At 38.1% G+C, this 20,691-nt stretch overlaps 1 protein-coding gene across 2 annotated transcripts in view; it reads right to left on the reverse strand.

Moving 5' to 3' along the window:
* The window catches only part of LOC129699039 (lactase/phlorizin hydrolase-like), a 35,459-nt gene extending 16,478 nt beyond the window's left edge, over positions 1 to 18,981 (reverse strand). Inside the window, exons 1-9 of one of the 2 annotated variants that reach the window (XM_055638644.1) lie at positions 18,163 to 18,981; positions 15,658 to 16,558; positions 12,982 to 14,345; positions 10,628 to 12,169; positions 9,743 to 10,011; positions 7,480 to 7,770; positions 5,856 to 6,054; positions 4,491 to 4,693; positions 743 to 852 (exon numbers count right to left, since the gene is read on the reverse strand). In XM_055638644.1, the coding sequence (XP_055494619.1) occupies positions 743 to 852; positions 4,491 to 4,693; positions 5,856 to 6,054; positions 7,480 to 7,770; positions 9,743 to 10,011; positions 10,628 to 12,169; positions 12,982 to 14,345; positions 15,658 to 15,749 (4,070 nt within the window). In that variant the 5' untranslated portion in view covers positions 15,750 to 16,558; positions 18,163 to 18,981. Of the gene's footprint in view, positions 1 to 742; positions 853 to 4,490; positions 4,694 to 5,855; positions 6,055 to 7,479; positions 7,771 to 9,742; positions 10,012 to 10,627; positions 12,170 to 12,981; positions 14,346 to 15,657 lie in introns of both variants that reach the window. The other variant, XM_055638645.1, reaches the window with a different exon arrangement.
* Between the last annotated feature and the right edge of the window lie 1,710 nt (positions 18,982 to 20,691).

Genomic DNA, 20,691 nt, shown 5'->3' on the forward strand with positions numbered 1-20,691 from the left:
TAATCTGATTTATTCTCTGTAAAGCACTTTGGCTTCAACGTGATTTGATTTAAAAGTGCTATATAAATTAAAATTACTTACTTACTTATGCTACAACTACAACTGTTCTAAATTATGGAAACAAGGAACAGCAAATGCTGGTTTACTCAAAAGGACACAAAGTGCTGGAGTAATATGGAAAAGTGACATGGTTTTGGGTCATGTTTTGAGTCAGGCCCCTTCTTCGGACTAATTCCACCAAAGTGCAGGAGTAACTCAGCAGGTCAGGCAGCATCTCTGGAGCTCAAAGTGCTGGAGTAACTCAGTGGATCAAGTAGCATCTCGAGAGTAATCTGAAGAGTGTCCCAACCTGAGCCAATATATTGTCTTTCACTGTTCCAAATTGATAGGCAGTATCCATTAACTAAGTTAAATAACCCAATAAATTTCCTGGTACAGGTAGTACAATGAGGCTAGAAATCTAATGAATTTCTAGACATTATGCATCTTTGTCCAAGCAATTTTTGTTTTTTTTCTTCTTTGAAACTAGCATTAAAATCATGTTATTGATTCAATGTATAATTACAGCAATAACAATAAATTCTTATAACAACATTAAAGCATTTACAGAATTTGAGTGATTTTCCAAAGGCAGCATTAATTTAATACAAAGCTGCAATTAACGTAAACAAAGAAATACATGCTATTATCTGGCTACATATTACACACTAAATACTAATCATTGAAAATGCTTATTTCTTACCGAGACTTGGTCAGTCCTTGAGCCAAGCTCATCTTTCTCACACGTGTTTTCATTACCTCATTGTAGTCACCATTTTTAAAAATTGGAAATGCAAACCATCCACCATAAAACTAAAGGGAGAAAAATATTAAATTATGCTTTGGTCGAGTCCAAATTCTTTGGGGGCTAAATCAGTAGCTCTTGAACACTGGTTTGTAAATCACAATCAGCATTTGTTCCATGCCTATCCTTTGTAAGGCAGATTGCACAAAATCTATGTGCTTCATTTATTATTACAATTGCTTCGTACGGCCAGCAGTAACTGTGCAACTCGTGCGCATCAATGCATTTTTGGTTTAGAGATACAGCGCGGAATTTACGATTTTTTCCAAACTAATTACCCTACAAACCCGTATGACTTTGGAGTGTGAGAGGAAACCGGAGAGCCCAGAAAAAAATGCTATGTAGGTCACAGGAAGAATGTACAAACTCCGTACAGACAGCACCTTAGTCAGGATCGAACCCGGATCTCTGGCGCTGTAAAGCAGCTACTCTACCGCTGTGCCACCGTGCATTTCAAACATTATTGAAAGCTAGAGTACATTTCCAAAATACAATGCAGCTTGGATGATGAGCTTGCTGGCATTTGAGGGAATCTTTCAGAATGCAGAGTAGAGCATGTTTCAATGAAAAAAGAAAAATTCTAAGTATATCCACCATCCGTGGTTGACCAAAGAATTTAAAGGTAATGATAAAGAGTGTAATTGTGCAAACATAGGTGTATGAAATAAGGCAGAATATTAAAAAACCAGCAAATTAGATTAATAAAAGACTAAAAGGATAATAAGAAAGGAAAGATTAGAATTTCAGCTATAGCTAGCAGAAATAAAACTAAAAATAGTTGAAGTTTCTGAGCTATTTAAAAAAGGAAAGAACATAGTGAGCATTGATCCAATAGAACATGAGAAATCAGTGGTAGTCAGCCTTTTGGTAGTTCAGGTCTGCTCTACCATTGACCAAGACATTGAATGACCTGCCACAGCACTATTTTCCTGCTCAATCCTTTTATCATGATTCCCTTGTTGACTAAAGGAGTCCAATGATCTACCACCCCTAATGTGATTGTTTTTCTTCATCTCAGTTCTAAATGGCCAACTTATTTGGTGACTGATCACTGGTTGTCAATTCCTCAGTGAGGGGAACATCCTCCCAGTAATTAGCCTGTAAGAATTTTATTTTGATGAGATTTTTCTAAAGATAATGCAGGCCCCTTTTGGGCCAATCTCTCCTTGCACAGCAACCCAGCAATACCTGGAGTTAGTCTAATCATTCGTTGCTGCATTCCTTCTAAGAGCAGTATATCCATTTTAAAACAGAATCCCAAAACGTAAACTATATCACAGATGCAGACTCACCAAAGGTTTATAGGATTGTGTCTGGAAAATTAATAGTAAAAAGTAAGAGGGTGGCCAATGTTGAAAATTCAGCATGAATAAGATGTAAGTAACATCCCAGAAATAGATGTCAATCAGGAATTGGAAGGAATGGGGAAGCTCAAGAAAATTACAATAGCTGGTTAAGTTGGTACTGAGCAAATAGTTGAAAGTGGTGAGTTGCTGGATTCTATTCTCTAGAGTTTTAAAGAATTAGCTTGGGAGAAAGCTCATGTGGTGGGTTAAATTGTCAAAAAAATACCCTAGATTCCATAGAAAATAGCAAATGTGACCCCTTTAACACATAAAGATAGAAAGCAGGATACTACATAGAAAATAGGTGCAGGAGTAGGCCATTCGGCTCTTTGAGCCAGCCCCGCCATATAATATGGTCATGGCTGATCATCCAAAATCAGTGCCCCATTCCTGCTTTCACCCCCCCATTTCCACGAGCCCTAAGAGCTATATCTAACACTCTACATGCCAGTTAAATTAACATCTGTCATGGGGGAATTGTTAGAAGCTATGACTAAAGATGTTATAATGAGGCATTTAGAAAAATCAGACATAGTTAATGTGATTTTGTGGTGAGGAAATCACGTTTTATTAATATTCTTTGAAGAGAATGTGCTGTGGATAAAGGAAACACAGTGTACATCTTTGGTAAGGTACCACATCAAAGATTATTACAGAAAAAAAAGCTCATGGTAAAGGGGGTGGAAATCAGTAGCCATAAATGAATCACTTTCTGGTTGGTAAGATGCAACAACTGGTGTGCCACATGGATTTGTCCTGGGGCCTCGACATTTTACGATTTATATATATGACTTAGATGTAAGGCACTGGAGTTTTTTTGCTTACAAGCCAAAAATAAGTGGGGAAATTGATTGTGAAAAATATGAAAGGAGGCCACAAAAGGGTGTAGAAAGTTGAAGTAAGGGGACAAAGATTTGGGAAATTAAATATACTGCGTGAAACGATGGAGTTTATTCTGTCAGGATAACAATGATCATATTATCAACATGTTAAGGATTTACAAACCTATGCAATGCAGAGAAAACGGGCTTCTGCTGAATGATTCACAAAAGATTATTATGTAAATAGGGAAGCTAATATGTTATTTGAATTGAGAAAAATTGAAGAAATTCTAGTAACCTCCATTTTACAGGTTTCAGTCATTCAGTGGGGCATTTACTGCCACCTTTTGGCAATGCTGGTCTTTCCAGCATCACCCACATTGCATAACGGAATTGAAGGGGAAAAAAAGTGCAACATCTTTTTCCTTCAGATATCAATTATTGTTGGAAAATTTTTAAAGTAATGTTTCTAGGTTTTTGTCAATATTTTTCTATCACAGTTTTCCGACATGATCCCATGTTTTTGCCTTCTGTATCAAAATTGGCCATAAATTTGTTACATTCAATTTGATCTTCCTGACGTAGACTCTGTGTTTAGTTTAGTTTAATTTAATATTGTCAAATGTATCAAGGTAAGTGAAGAGCTGTTGTGTGCATGCTATCCAGTCAAAGAAAAGACTATACATGATTAGAATCAAGCCTCTACAGTTCACAGAAAAAGGATAAAGAGTACAACATTTAGTGCAAAACAAAGTCCATTTCAAGCTAGTTCAGGTTTCCAGTGAGGTAGATGGGAGGTCAGGACCGCATTCTAGTTGATGAGAGGACCATTCAGTTGCCCAATAGCAGTTGGGAAGAAACTGTCCTGAATCTGGAGGTATGCGATTTCAAACGCCTGTACCTTTTGCCTGATGGGAGAGGGGAGAAGAAGGAGTGACCGAGGTGAGACTGATCTTTGATTATATTGGTGGCCTTGCAGAGGCAACGTGAAGTAGATGGAGTCCATGGAAGGGAGGTTGGTTTGTGTGATGGTTTGATATACATTGTGTTTCATGTGGGTTTCTAATCTCTCCTGTCGAGGATGTAGTATTCTTTGGATGACAGTGAGTTGACAGGAATTGTAGATGCAGGGGCTCCTATGTGTTTGAAGACAATTGCAGTGCAAGAAGTTGCATCTTATCCATACACATGATCCATTGCTTAACAGCGATTATGGCCAGACAAAGATTGTTTACTTCCTCCTCTCTTAATTCAGTCAAGAGTTAGATTTAGCTCTTATGGCTAAAGAAATCAAGGGATATGGGGAAATAGCTGGGATGGGGCACTGATTTTCAATGATCAGCCATGATCATATTGAATGGCGGTGTTGGCTCGAAGGGCCGAATAGCCTACTCCTGCACCTATTTTTCTATGTTTTCTGTGTTTCTAAGCTTATTTACCCAAATAAGATGCAAACTAATACAACATTTTCTTTCTTACCATTAAATGTCTATTTGCTGCATCAACATCTTCTTGTTTGTATGGATTCCGTGGTTCAACCCAGTCAGAGTTTATTGTTATGGAGATCAGACCATGCTGTTGTGACCTGTATGTTTCATTGTACAAATGCCAAACTTCAGCGTGGGCTTTGATTAGATTGTGAGCAACAACATAAGGAGCCGTGCCCAATCTTGTACCAATTCCTGCAAACATAAGAAAGAATGGCTTACTAAATTAAAATAATTTCATATTTTTAAACATAATTGGGATATAAATTAATCCTTGGCTGCTTGAAGTAACTGAGAATGTCTGGTAACGGTTGTATCTTGCCCTCCTGTTGACGTCAAAGAGCTGGATTATAAAAGCAGAATATATTGCATTCCCATTATAAAATCCTTTCATTGTGTGTGATGATGATGTAGTTATATATACAAAAACTGTGATGTGATGAGATCATTAACAGAATTTTCATTCATTAGGTGCACTATCTCATTGCATCTATTCTTCTGTTGGAGAAATGAACTAAAATATTTAATTATTGGGTCTGGAAATTGGAGCTGACATGGGAATCTGAATCTCGTAGCTTAATGATCTAGATTTTGTTTTTATTCTTTTCCACCTGTCAGTGTACCCATTATAACTGCTCTGGACAATTACATAAATACCGCTAATTACTGGAAGGTCATCCGCATGAAGCACATCCACAGAAGTAACATCTCCCAGCTCAGTACTTTCAATCCACTAATCCTGTGCAGAAATGTGTCTGTCATTGCAGAAAATCGCAGATCAACACCATGTTTGAAAACTACTTCAAATAGTAAGAACTCATAAATTTTACCTGCTACATTTAATATGGAAAGCTTGGATCAAAACATAATTTCATTTGTTGTATGATAAACAAACAACCAATTAGGAGTTCTGCAGAACATCACTGTAGCAAGCTTGATCAAGCTAAGGATTCCATAACGATAGTCTACCCTTCTATAAGTGGGAGGCTGATGTTAGAATGGTTAACTAATCTTAAACTGGAATTAACGATAATTTATCTTCCAAATTAATCTATATTATACAAGTAGAAGCTAATACCTGAAAGAGATAAATACTATAAACAATCCTGTAATCATGTTTTACTAGCTTGCTAGCTGCAATGTCGCACTAGTCTAAACTTTATTATTAGGGATTATTAGGGATTCCACACAACTGAGTTTATGATATTGTGGATTATTGACATGAAATGGAAACAAGAAATTTCAAGAAAGAAAAGATTGTTTGAGAAAATTAATGGTTATATTTAAATTTTCCAGCAAAAATGAAAATGGAGTTTAAGCAATAGTATGCATATGTGTGTGTTTATATATACACTACCTGGTGCAGCGGTACCATAGCCATAACCAAGAAGTGCTGTATTGTAAGGCTCATTTAGGGTTATCCAGAACTTCACCTTGTCACCTAATTTCTGAAAACAGAAATGAGCATACTCTACAAAGCGGTCAATTGTGCTGCTATTCTCCCAGCCACCAACATCTTGGAGTGCTTGAGGCAAATCCCAGTGATAAAGTGTAACCTGTTGATGACAAGCAGATAAAGAAGTAAATATTGGATTGAGCATGGTTGACTTTAATATTTTTCTGATAATGGGTTCACGATCTTCTAAAATTACATTTTATACTGTAACATCACTGCACAAAAAAATGTTCCTAATATTTTGACGGCATGAGTCGGCAGAAAATAATTACCACATTCTTTCAAACTACACAAATAAAATACTTACTGTATTTTTGTTAAAAAAAAAAAAAAACAGCTGGAGGGTCTCGACGGGACCTCTACAGCACCTGTAGAGGAAATGGACAGATGTGCATTGAGTCACGTCTCTCCTTCAAAACATTGAAGGGTCTTGATCTAAAATGATGCCTGTCCATTTGCCTCCACAGATGCTGCTTGCCCCGTCGAGCTCCTCTAGCAGTTTTTTTTTTCTTTTTGCTCAATATTCCAGCATCTGCACCCTCTTTCGGTCTTCAATTGAATAAGCTGCTTACATCAGTAGATTTAATAACTATTAGGATTATTGTATTTTACTGAAACCAGGCTCTGAGAAGAAGGGTCTCAACCCAGAATGTCACCCATTCCTTCTCTCCAGAGATTCTGCCTGTCCTGCTGAGTTATTCCAGCCTTTTGTGTCTATCTGTGTATTAAAGGCAATTGCGACATTTCAAGAACTGAAATTTTAAAATAGCTTTTCTTTCCATTATCTTGTATACAATGATATTAGCAACAATTGGGACATTTACTAGGAATTAACCATTTGCATTTTCACATAAATGTCCATTCATTCCTAAGAAAAATGCACAGATGTATCATTACCCAAATTTAGCACTATTCCAGCAATCAATGGCTAAATTCTATTTATTTTTTATAATAGCAAAAATTTGATTAATCTCAAAAATCAATAAATGTTCCTCACTTTTCATCTGGTATTCATGTCTCTGTGATTTTATTTGCCATTTGGGCTGTAGTTTAAAAGTGTTTGTTACCTTTGCCCCAAATCAGAACCTTTGCCTAGATTTGTGAGTCTAGATGGTAATAGTTGGCAGGTAATTCTGCTGTAGTTCTTGTACATAATCCATGCACATGTACACTTTAGTTGTGTACTCTTCACTTATCCATGGGTACTGAGATGACTTGCACCAAGTTTGCTCATTCAAGAAAGTCTAAATTTAAACCTGATGTTATTTATCCTAGTTTGAATGGCTCAAATTCTGTTTGCCTTAAATAGCTGATGCCTGGCAACTTTCTGTTTTACATTCATTTTCAGCTGAGTAGAAATCTCCTTTATTTTATATTCCAACATGAAAGATTTTACAATAAAAATATCAAACTGTATAGGTCAAAAATGAAGCAATTGTTTCGTTTTGATGTCCACAAATGATGGATGTGTAGTTCCATTTTTCACAAGTCAGTAAAAATGGTCTTGTTAATTAGTAGTGCTTACCTGGGGCTTGATGTTAGCTTTAAGGAGAGCATCAATAAACTTTATATAGTAGTTCAATCCAACCTCATTAACAAAACGTGTGGTTCCATCAGGGAGAATGCGAGGCCATGATAGGGAGAAACGGTAATGGTTGACTTTCAGTTCTTTGAGAATAGCCACATCCTCTTCAATCTTGTGATAGCTGTCACATGCTATATCTCCTGTATCGCTGTTACCAACTTTCAATGGAGTATGAGAAAATGTGTCCCATATGCTAAGTCCTTTGCCATCAGCTCTCCAAGCTCCTTCAATCTGTAGTTAGTTGGATAACAGTAAAAATGCAATGCATTGATGTAATGTTTGTGGGAGCAAATTTTTATTCCGTATCCTATTTTTGAATATAGTGATTTGAGAATTTAGTAAGGTTGAATTTCTGTTATCTGAAGTTGTGACATGCATGTAATTGTATAATATTATTGATGAAAGTGGTTTTGCCCACATAATGTGGGATGGTCTTATAGCCGTCTCCACTATTTCCTATTAAATATTAATTTCTAAAAATTATCACCCCAATATTACCTGCCAACTAACGACAGAATATGGATGTATTCAATTTATAGGCAGGGAAACAAATGTTACTTGTTTTAAAGGATTGTTTTAAATTGCACCTTAAATAAAAATCAAGATGGAATCTACACTTCTTGTGGGAAAATGGTTTTGAATGGGAAAGGATCAGAAACAAGGATGCCAAGTAGGTGAGGATATCACAAAACAACTTAAAATGCTGGAGTATTGCATCTGAAGAAGGGTCCCAACACAAAATGTCACCTATCCATGTTGTCCATAGATGTTGCTTGACCTGCTGAGTTACTTCAGCAGGTGTTTTTTTGCAGCACCTTCAGTTCCTTGTTTCTGCAGGTGAGGATATCAATTAGCTTTCAGTATTTCACTAGCTACGTGTAATTGCCAAAGCAATAGCAGAATTCCACCAAATCTTATATCCAAACTATTACCAGAGGCTTTGCCAGCAGCTGTGAAGGATACTCTTATACTTCATTTCTAAAGAACCAAGATTAATATAGAAGGATATCGCGTTCACAACTTATAGGAGTAGAATTAGGCCATTCCGCCCATCGAGTTGACTCCATCATTCGATCATGGATGATCTCTGCCTCCTAACCTCTTTTCCTGTCTTCTCCCTTGACACCCGTTCTAATCAATAATTTGTCCATCTCTTAAAAATATCCACTGACGGACACCACAGCCCTCTGTGGCAATGAGTTTCACAGATTAACTGCCCTCTGACTAAAGAGGTTCCTCCTCACCTCCTTTCTAAAAGAGCGCCCTTTTATTCCGAGGATATGACCTCTGGTCCTAGACTCTCCCACCAGTGGAAACATCCTTTCCACATCCACTCTATCTATGCCTTTCATTATTCTGTAAGTTTCAATGAGGCCCCCCCCCTCAACCTTCTAAACTCCAGCGAGTAGAGGCCTAGTGGTGTCAAACGCTCATCATATACTAACCCACCCATTCCTGGGATCATTCTTGTAAACCTCCTCTGGACTCTCTCCAGAGCCAGATATGGCTCCTCAGATATGGGGCCCACAGTACTCGAAATGCAGCCTGACCAGCGCCTTATAGAGCCTCAGCTAATATCTTAGAATCTGGCAGTTTGGTATCACTGTCCCCGCTGAGTTACTCCAGCATTTTGTGTCTTTATTTAAATGTTGTGTCGCTTCACCACCGCTACACAATTGTGCTCCAGATTGCAACCACCATCAGAATTAAAGAAATTCTCTGCTCACCATTGGGTAACTATTCTGTCACAAATATCTTCAGTGTTATTAAACTAAGCCAAATAGTTGTTCTAACTGGAGACTGTCAAAGCTATCCATGATGTAAACAGCCAATGCATCGATTTGGTAAGAACGCTGTAAAGTTACTGTCTCTTAGAAAATAATTATTAAACAAAAACATTTCGATGTAATAGATGAAAATAAACTGGATTTACTGATAGATAATAAAAATGAGCCATTTTAGGAGGAAGCAGATATAATAGATAATTGTATTCATTTTTTATTAAGATTTTTTCTATTAATAGAATTATAGTTCTTGCAATTTAGTTATCAAATTGTACCACACTATTTCAATAGAAAATGTAAAAAAAGAAAGCAATTAACATCAGGCATGAAAGTGTAATTCTACTTTATCGTCATATCACATTTTTAGTTAAAGAACTATATTCTTCACCAAAAGCTATTCATCAGACTTAATGACTAACCTGATAGGCAGCAGTGGCAGCACTCCAAGCAAAGTTCTTTGGAAATTCACCATGAAGAAATTCATCATCTTTCTGTCTTGGGAAACCATTGTCATTAATTATTTCTGCATAATAGTGCGCTGATCGCTTGGGAGTTCTTTGCCTGTTAGGATCTTTGAAGTTTACATGATGTAGTCCAAATTGTAAACTGTATTCATTGACCCATTCAAAGCTGTCCATGAGGGATCTGGCAGCATAGCCTTTAAGATTAACATGGTCCAACTTGTAAGCTGCACATAATTTTGAAGAAAAAGTAGTTAATTTCCAGATACTTCAAAAACATTATTCTTATTGGACATTTAGTACATCAATTAATGCCAGGGAAATATTTTTAAAAGGTATTTTCTAATTTCACCAATCCATAATTGTGCTCTGATGTATCTCATCTTTTCAAGGATTTTGTGTGCTTTATGGTCCCATAATTTGTATATTGTTGGATCCTATCTAAATTAAAGAAAATTGGTAAAAATATATGATAGGATAGAAATTAGGTGCAGGAGTAGGCCATTCGGCCCTTCGAGCCTGCACCGCCATTCAATATGATCATGGCTGATCATCCAACTCAGTATCCCGTACCTGCCTTCTCTCCATACCCCCTGATCCCCTTAGCCACAAGGTCCACATGATAGGATTGTATTTAAAATTGCAAAATATTTTGAATGAATCAGAGTATTTAGAAAAGTAATTGGAAAATTCCAGACCATTCCTATATGATTTCGTTAGACAGCTAAGAGACAGCAATGGAAACAATTAATTTAAAAGTTAGAATTTGTCCAAATGTTCTAAATGCCATAAGTACAAAGACATCCATTACTGCATCTGGCAGAAAAACAGAAACAAAATAACCTTTCAGTGCTTCGTTGATGTATGTCTTGTAGTAGAATATCCTATCTGTATCGTCCACACTCGAAGATGATTTAGTAGCTACTCCATTTTCCGTTACATAAATGGGAGGATTATTATATTCTTCTTTGATCCAGTTCAGTAGTCTCCTCAGGCCCCAGGCTACAGCCCTAAAATTCTTGTCAGATGTAGTTGGCCAACTCTGGTCAAATTGTTCGTCTGTGTCCCTGTCGTGTTCATAAGAAAAGGTTTTAAGTTTGTTGATCTGATGACTAACAATCTTTGTGGTGTACGTATTGATGCACAAAACATCTGCAGAACCACGGATATAAGTTTTTTCCTTCTCTGTAAATTGAGGAAGGCGTGATGTTGGTAGGTGTTGCAATTCACTCTTGTTTCCAACCGCCCATTTCATCGCCTCAGGATAATCACCATTTTTAAAAATCGGATGCGCGAACCAGCCCAGCGTAAACTGCAAGTAGCGATCAGCTGCAGCCACGTCTCTGAGGTCATTAGTTACCTTTGGTTCCACCCAATCTGCATTAAGGCTAATAGAAATTAAGCCCTTTTGCGTGCTCCTATATTTATCATCATAGGTGTGAAAAACCTTGGCGTGAGCCTTCAACAACACGTGTGCCACTCTGTATGGAAGATCACCGGGCTTTTTTAAAGAAGGGGGAAAGGCACCTGTACCATATCCTTTCCAGCTAAACACAGAGGGCTCACTAAATGTTATCCAGAACTTAACTCTATCTCCAAATGTTATGAAACAGTAATCAGCAAATGCATTAAATAAGTCAATCAGTTCTTCATTCTCCCAGCCTCCAATATCTTGAAGTGCTTGAGGGATATCCCAGTGGTAAAGTGTTACCATTGGTGTTATGTTGCTTGCAAGAAGATTGTTGATCAGTTTATTGTAATAATCAACCCCCAAAGGATTCAATGACTCCTGTCTCCCATTGGGGAAAATTCGAGACCATGAAACAGAAAAATGGTAGTTTTTAACCCTCAATGCTCGAAGCATATAAAGATCTTCATCAATTTTATTGTAACTGTCACATGTAATATCACCATTCTGGATGTTAAGATTATGGGTGAAATTGTCCCATATACTAGGTCCTTTTCCATCAGCATTCCACCCTCCTTCAATTTGGTACGCTGAAGTGGAGACACCCCATCCAAATTCTTCTGAGAAGGTGTCATGTAAAAAGTTGTCCCTTTCCATTTCATCCTGATTTGAAAACTTTTCCCAGACAACTTTAGCCTTTGATGGCACTTCTGATGCTGGTAAATCTGTCAGCCTTTTAATCTTGTTGAGAGTGAGGCTCTGAACTGAATTGTTCGAGGAACTGTTAACAAAGCCATTATTCTCAATGATCTGTGTGTAAAAATATGCAGATTCCTTTGGAGTTCTAGGTCGGTTGGAATCTTCAAAATTCACATAATGAAGTCCAAATCTATGGCTGTATCCTTGTGGACCTTCAAAGTTGTCCATTAGTGACCATTGTGTAAATGCTCTTACATCAATCCCATCCAAAATGAAAGCTGGTTTGAGGTGGTTGGGGAGAGAAAGGAAGATGATGTTAGTCATGCTTTTAAGTAACTACATGTAACAAAGAAGTATTGGGCCATCATTTTAAAAGTCAACACCAGTTTGTTTTGCCATTGTCACCTTGGGAAGGCTGATTGATTCCTGGCACAGCCAGAAGTACGTGTGTTATGATGGCTGTGATTTCCATCTGATTGCCTTGCAACATGCAATGAGCTGAGACTGAAATTTATGGTTGTAAGGTTGTAGCCATTGGAAGCAGCAAACCATTGGAATATACAAACCAGTGAAAGGGAGGTGTTGATTGAGGAAAAAATTGAGATTTACTGCACAATTAAAATGAGATTAACTTTGGTAATTTATTTGTACTTAACCCAAGTAAAAGTATGAGATCCTTAATCAAAATATCACACAGTTTAGCTTATTTTGTTTAACTTACATTTATAATTAGTGTCAATAGTATCCATTGATATATCAACAATACCAAAATCATAAAGACAGTATCTGCAATTTGTAATAAAAAACAGAAAGTGCAGGAAATAGCATTTAAGGAAACATTTGTGGAAAGGAGAACAATATTAATGATCAGGAAGGGACTGCAGATGCTGAAGGTTAGACACAAAATGCTGGAGTAATTAAACGTGTCAGGCAGCATCTATGGAGACAAGGAATAGGTGATGTTTCGGGTCGACACCCTTCTTCAAACAAAGAATGTTTTGGATCAGACAGATAATCTATGTATAGATTTCAAAAATGATTACCCTTATTTTGACAAGAATTTCTACAACTGTAACGATAACAAACTTACCCTTCAATGCCTCATTAATGTAGGCAGCAGATGTCTCTGTTCTTAAGGTATCATTTATAAAATCATTGCCATCAGTTGGTACTCCATGTCCTGTTATATAAATTGGAATATTTGTACCTATATATTCATGTCTAACAAAATTTAACAGCCGTCGCAGTCCCCATGGAACGATATATATCCATGGAGATGCAGTCGGTGGCCATGATGGGTGTACATGCGGGGAAAAATCCCCAATACGATTGTAGTTTGAAGCACATGTGTTATTTGTGGTAGAATTGATCAGTCGAGAGGTATAGTGACTGAGGCCAAAGAAATCTGAAGTTCCATTAATGTAATTTTTCTCCTTTTCCGTAAACGATGGCAGTTGGACAGGAAGTGATGAGCATTCCTGATTATATTTTTCTATCTGTTTTTTTAAGGCTGCCGGATAATCACCATTAACGAAGATGGGATGAGCAAACCAGCCCAGCATAAATTGCAGGTAACGATCAGCTGTTGAAACTTCTGTTGGATTTTGAGTGGAAGGCTCGACCCAGTCTGAATTTAATGCTATTCCTAATTGACCATGTTGTCGAGAACGGTAGTTTTTGTCATACATGTGCCAAGCTTTGGCATGGGCTTTGATTATGCCGTGGCCAACCTTGTAGACTGCAGTATTTAGATCACTGATTCCAGGTGCATGCTGCCCTGTGCCATATCCAGCATAACTAACAACCCAGGGCTCATTAAATGTGATCCAGTATTTCACACGGTCTCCAAAGGTGGCGAAACAAAAATCTGCATAGTCAGCAAAAATATCTATTACACTTTCATTCTGCCAACCACCAATATCTTGCAAAGACTGAGGAAGATCCCAGTGATATAGTGTCACCATCGGTTGAATATTGGACTCCAGAAGACTATCAATTAATTTATTGTAATAGTCCACTCCATCTTGGTTCAGTTTGGCACGATAGCCGGTTGGAAAAATTCTCGGCCATGACAGGGAAAACTTGTAAGTGTTAACTCGTAAACCTCTCATCAAATAAACATCATAATCAATTTTATTGAAACTGTCGCAGGCAACATCTGCAGTTTGGTTTCTTTCTATCTTTCCCTCGTGAGCAAACTTGTCCCAAATACTTTCTCCTTTCCCCTGTTCAGCCCAACCTCCTTCGATTTTAAATGAGGCTGTAGCTGTGCTCCAAAGAAAGCCACTGGGGAACGTGCCGTACAAAAAGGAATCCCTCTCTGCTGCAAATTGGTTTGAAAACTTCTGCAATACAGTTTGATAGGATGTAAGACCAGATGCTGTGGGAAGTTTGACTTCATTCGGTTGTTCAACATGCTGAAGTTTAACCCCATCTTCCATTGGTGAAGAGGTACTGAAAATATTAAATAAAATGTTAAAATACTTCAAATTCCATACTAATCCATAAATGTATTTGCCTGAAATTCAGTGAAGTACTTGCAAATAAAAACCCACAAGCTAAGTAGGAGCCAATAATTCAGTAGTGTGATTAATGCTGGGGAATAACTAGACAGAGAAGATAACTAGTTTAGTTTCGAGATAAAGCGTAGAAACGGCACATTGAATCCACACTGACCAGCGATCACCTGTACGGTAGTTTGACCTTACCCTCCAGGGACAATTTACAGATGGTAATTAAAATGCAAACCTTTGGAATCTGGAGGAAGCCGGAGCATCCAATGAAAACGCACTCGACCACAGGGAGAACATGCAACTCCATACAGACATCACCGTACCGCTGCACCACTGTGCCGCCCTTAATGATTTGAAGATGGGACGGTAGGTGTAGTACATTAAGAACATTTTAAAGGGTGCCTGTCCTTTAGAATTACTGGCTACTTATAAGAAGGATTTTTTTTTGTCCAGTCCCAAACTGTATATTTTTATTATTTGTTTATACTCGAGAAAAATAGTTCTTCACTGTGTAGGAAGTGTAACCAAAGTCTTGGTCATACCTGTACTTAAGGAGGGTTTTGAAAAATTAACGAAGTTGGACAGGTGCTGTAGGTTTGAAGGAAGAATGAAGGGGAAAGATGTGCAAGGAAATTGTTGCAATATTGCAATAGGCAAGTGTGAGGATTTAGATAGAACATAATTAAACATTTTTAATTTGACATTTCCAAGTGTGAATCTAGTTCAGGATTAACGAAATGATGTGAGCGAGATGTAATAGAAGGGATAAAACAGACTTTCAACTAAAATGGAGTTGTCATCTAACAGTCATATGCAAGCTTTTCAGCTAAATTAACAGTGCCACATATCAAGCAAGCAGGCTCACTTAAAACTATGTACAATGGGATAAAGACAGCAAGCTTTGAACTGATTTTAGAGGATGCCCAGGATAGTATTGGAATTATTGAGTCTGTAATTTGCCAGGATATGTCCAGGGTTTCAACAGCAAGAAGCTAAAGCAAGATGGAGGCAACAAATGTGCAATCCAATTTCTAGGCCAACAATTTTTTCCATTTTTTAAAAAAGCAAGTTTCTGAGTGATTCATAGAAAATAAATGTCTCCCTTTTATAATACTGTACATATAGTTACAAAATGCGCATTTAAAGAAACTGACTAAATTTGCAATTTTTCAAATTTTTCAAATAGCCAATTTATCCTTCTTTATAGAGAAACAATAACGTTATTGCAGTTTAAGAATGTTATATTTAGATACCTTTCTTTATCTGAGGTGCCTGTTTGATAATACAATGGTAAACTGTCCAAAAAGTAATTGGCATCACAGCCAACAATTGGAACCTCATTCATGGTCACAGCTGCCAATAAGAAAAATCAACAGAGCAAAATTATTCTAAACTCTGAACATACGGTAACATACTAAGATAAAAATAATATTTTTTATTAACATTGATATCTATTGTGCTTGTATTGTATTGTATTGGTGGAAAACTGCCTGGATCCAGGGGTACAGGGTGAAACTTACCAGAAAGCATAACATTTCTTTAATCATCAAAGACATACACCACCCTGGCCACCCTCTCATTTCGTTACCACCACTAGGAAGTAGGGAGAGGAGCCCGAGAACCATGACCCCCAGGTTCAAGCGTAGCTTCTTCCCAGCACCCATGAGGGTCTTGAACATTACACAACTGTATAATTTAACAATAGAACAGGACCATGTCCTTGTTTGCACTATATGGACTTTGCTTTTTTGCATGTATGTTATGGTTATTGATTTATTGAATTTTGATTGTTATCTGTGTTGTTGAGTTCACAGGCATGTTAAGCTGCTGCAAGTAAGAATTTTATTGTTCTGTTGTTGGTACATATGACAATTAAACATTCTTGACTCTTGAGATAAGTTGAATTACCATAACATAATATGTGTCCAATTAGAGCAGTGTGCGATTGTTCAGTAGGATGAATTGGCATTGTTAAGTTGGGGGCGGTTTATGTGGTCATGGATAAGGTCTGAATGGTGTTCAGAATTCGATGATTTGTCACGTACCTCTCACAATTTCAGTCAGTGCAGATCTAACATGCTCTCTGCTGTTTGAGACAGTGCATTGTGAAAAGTCTAATCTATAGACCAAGATCTGTAAAGAGCTGTTGATGCTCTGCAAAATAAAAACATGCCTTATTGTTTCTATTGCTTACAAAAATGAATTCAGCTTCAAATGATGAATGGTTGGTTCTAAGCAGCATCTGTGGAGGAAAATAAGTTTGTCGACATTTTGGGTCAAGATCCTCCATCAGGACAGAGAGGGAAGAGAAGGGGAAAAATTGTCAGTATATAACAGTGCTAGAGAGGGGTGGACCAGAGGTTGTAAGGTGGTAGGTGGAACGCTATGGGAAGGGGATGATGTGCATATGGAACTAAGTGGGCGAGGGGAATGGGAAACAAAAGACAAACAATGGGAGAAAAAATGGGAGAAAAACAACTAGGTGGACAAGGGAGTGTGAGAAAAGGCCAAGGTCAGACAGGTGAGTGTGGGATTGCAAAGGATAGTTGAAATGACATGCAAGTAGAAATGCGAGGTGGCTGTTGCACACAGAAAGCACATGTGGTGTGAAATGGTCTTCTAATCTACACTTGGTTTCTCTGATGGGGAGGAAGCCACATTGTGAGTAGACCAGAACAAGTCGGATGGTCAGTGTGTATATAGTGGGACCAAGATCCTGTTTTCTTGCTGCATCTCTAAACTGAATTAAATTAAACTAAAATAAACTAAACTAAAAACTATAATTAAAACAACAAGTATGCAGTGTAAAGACAAAAAGGAAAATCGTTCTGTGAAGATAAAGAACGTAGATAGCTAAAGTACTTAATGAATAGTCTTTCCAAAGGAGCAGAATGAAATTAATGTTTCGGTTGAAGAATAACGCACTTGAGATGGTGACTTGGATAATATTAGTGGCCAAGAGATAATACATAAATCATTATCACTTAACATGAACAAGTCATCAATCCATATCATGTCTCCGTCATTAATCTAATATAGGAAACTAGAATGGAAAAACACGATCCTCTGATCAATCCTTCAATCTTCCTTGCATATGGGTGAATTACCTAGCAAATGTGGGATTTCAAATATCACATCTTTTTTCAAAAGAGGAAAAGAAGTTACATTTGGTCTTGTGTCAGTAATGGTAAAACTACATACATTTATCCCAGGTATCGTAGGTGATACAGGAGTAGAGGAATGTGGTTCCATACAAATGCACATTTGTGATAACCAACCATGCTCTTTTAGTTTAGTTTAATTTAGAGATACAGCGCAGAAACAGGCCCTTCGGCCCACCGAGTCCACGCTGACCAACAATCCCCGCACAATAACACTATCCTACACCCACTAGGAACAATTTTTACATTTACCAAGCCAATTAAGATACAAACCTGTACATCTTTGGAGTGTGTGAGGAAACCGAAAATCTCGGCGAAAACCCACACAGGTCACGGAAAGACAGAACACGTAGTCAGGATCAAACCCGGGTCTCCGGCGCTGCATTCGCTGTAAGGCAGCAACTCTACCGCTGTGCCACTGTGACCACCATTAAAAAAAAAAATGTAACTACTTTTGGATTTTTAATCATGAAGTGAATCACTATTTTAACGAATAGTTTAGTTTATAATGCCAAATAAGTATTAATTTTCAAATACTTCCTTAGATATATGAGATTCATAGCTCATTTGTGCAAAAATAATTAAATAAGCATCTACCTTTATTTTCATCAGATTTTCCAGTAAGGAATCATTTTTTGTTTTTGAGTTTTCATTTCCTGAAGTGTCTGTCTGAAAGAGCAAAAGTATATGATCAGCTGCCACACATTAATGATGTTCAAGTCCAAAGAATCACATATTAAGTGGGTGCTAAATATGATCCATAGATTAAAAATGTTTACTGCATCTCAGTGAGCATGGCTTTTAAACTGTAGTAGCAATAATTCATGACTTTTCACTTTTAAGTCTTCAAAGCTTTAATTTTTAAAAGTAAATTTCAATTGATTTTAGATTTTTTCCATTTTGTTTGACATAACCATATAACCATATAACAATGACAGCACGGAAACAGGCCATCCCGACCCTTCTAGTCCGTGCCGAACACGTAATCTCCCCTAGTCCCATATACCTGCACTCAGACCATAACCCTCCATTCCTTTCCCGTCCATATAACCATCCAATTTATTTTTAAATGATAAAAACGAACCTGCCTCCACCACCTTCACTGGAAGCTCATTCCACACAGCCACCACTCTCTGAGTAAAGAAGTTGCCCCTCATGTTACCCCTAAACTTCTGTCCCTTAATTTTCAAGTCATGTCCCCTTGTTTGAATCTTCCCTACTCTCAGTGGGAAAAGCTTATCCACGTCAACTCTGTCTATCCCTCTCATCATTTTAAAAACCTCTATCAAGTCCCCCCTTAACATTCTGCTCTCCAAAGAATAAAGCCCTAACTTGTTCAACCTTTCTCTGTAACTTAGTTGCTGAAACCCAGGCAACATTCTAGTAAATCTCCTCTGTACTCTCTCTATTTTGTTGACTTCATAAGGAAATGTGCGGAGCAGTGTGTTCATCACTTCTGGGTGAGCTCAAGCATTCTAGGTTGCCTTCGAAAGGGAGAATATGGATGGACCTATGCTGCCTTTGAAAGGGAGAACGTGGATGCACCTTCTCGAACCCCCACAGACCCAGATGACATTATTATCTCAGTCACCGAGGCTGGTGTCAGAAAATCCTTCACAAGGTGAACCCTCAGAGAGAGTGTGGTCCTGATGGTGCACTCAGCTACATTCTTAAAACTTGTGTGGAACAGCTGGTTGGAGTTTTTTTATAACTATAACCCCTCACTACCAAGGTCTAGGACCCATCTGCTTTAAAAGGACTCCGGCCCAGCACAGCAATGCCATTTGCCAACCTGGAGATAGTGTTAATGCCAAATTAATACCCTATTGTCATGAATGCATAGGGACTATAGTAGGGGACAGAGAACACGTCCTTGCGGGCCACCAGTTTTGAGAATGATAACAGAGGTTATGTTATCACCTATCCTCACTAATTGTGGTCTGTGGCTCAGAAAATCGAGAATCCAATGGCAGAGAGGGGTTGCTGATTCCTTGGTCCAGGAATTTAAGGTGAATTTGGACAGTAGTATAGTGTTGAAGATGGAGCTATAATCGATAAATGGGAATCTATTTTAGGGGTCCTTGTCTTCTGGGTGTTCCAGAGATGAGTTTAGGGCCACGGAGATAGTGTCTGCTGTGAACCTTTTGTTATGGTAAACAAACTGCAACTCAGGCTGGCTGGGAGGATTGAGTTAATGTGTGCCATCACCAGTCTCTTGAAGGAGTTCATGATAGTGGAAGTCAGAGCCACTGGACGGTAGTCATTCAGACACACTACCTTACTTTTCTTTGACTCTAGGATGATAATGGTCTTCTTGAAGCAGGTGGAGACTTCAGAATGGAGTAGTAAGAGGTCACAGAAGTCTGTGAATAACTCTGCCAGCTAATCCGCACAAATCCTGCGACATGGCAAGAACACCTACTGGGCCAGTTCCTTTCCACGGATTCACTTCCAGGAAGATCGATCTTATGTCTGCCACAGTAAATGGGTGACATGGCGGCACAGTAGTAGAGTTGCTGCCTTACAGTGCCAGAGACCCGGGTTCGATCCTGACTACGATTGCTTGTTTGTATGTCTGTATGGAGTTTATATGTCCTCTCCATGACCTACGTGGGTTTTCTCCGGAGCTCTGGTTTCCTCCCACACTCCAACGACATGCAGGTTTGTAGGTTAATTGACTCGGTATAATTGTAAATTGTCCATAGTATATGTAGGATAGTGTTAGTGTGTCAGCGCAGGCTCGGTGGGCTGAAGGGCCTGTTTCCGAGATGTATCTCTAAACTAAAACTGCTGCTACACATGCATCCGAGACTGGCGGGACGGATGATGTTTCTCCACCGAGCTTCTGTTCAAAGAGGGTGTAGAATGCATTGCGCCTGTATCACTGTATAAATTGTATTGTTCCTTTGCCAGTACGTATGACAATTAAACACTCTTGACTCTTGGATTTCAACAGTTCTGGGCAATCTCATGCTCTTGTTGTTGTGAGAGTAGCAAAATACATTCCAATGAATGGAGAAACTAGTTGGGAGAGTGACAGCTACTGAACTACAAATATCAGCAAATTAGTGGAGGGGTATTGCTTACTATCACTGTCAATGTCAACAACTATCTACATATTTAACA

Source organism: Leucoraja erinacea, chromosome 7 (genome assembly GCF_028641065.1).
Source record: "Leucoraja erinacea ecotype New England chromosome 7, Leri_hhj_1, whole genome shotgun sequence".
Taxonomy (NCBI): domain Eukaryota; kingdom Metazoa; phylum Chordata; class Chondrichthyes; order Rajiformes; family Rajidae; genus Leucoraja; species Leucoraja erinaceus.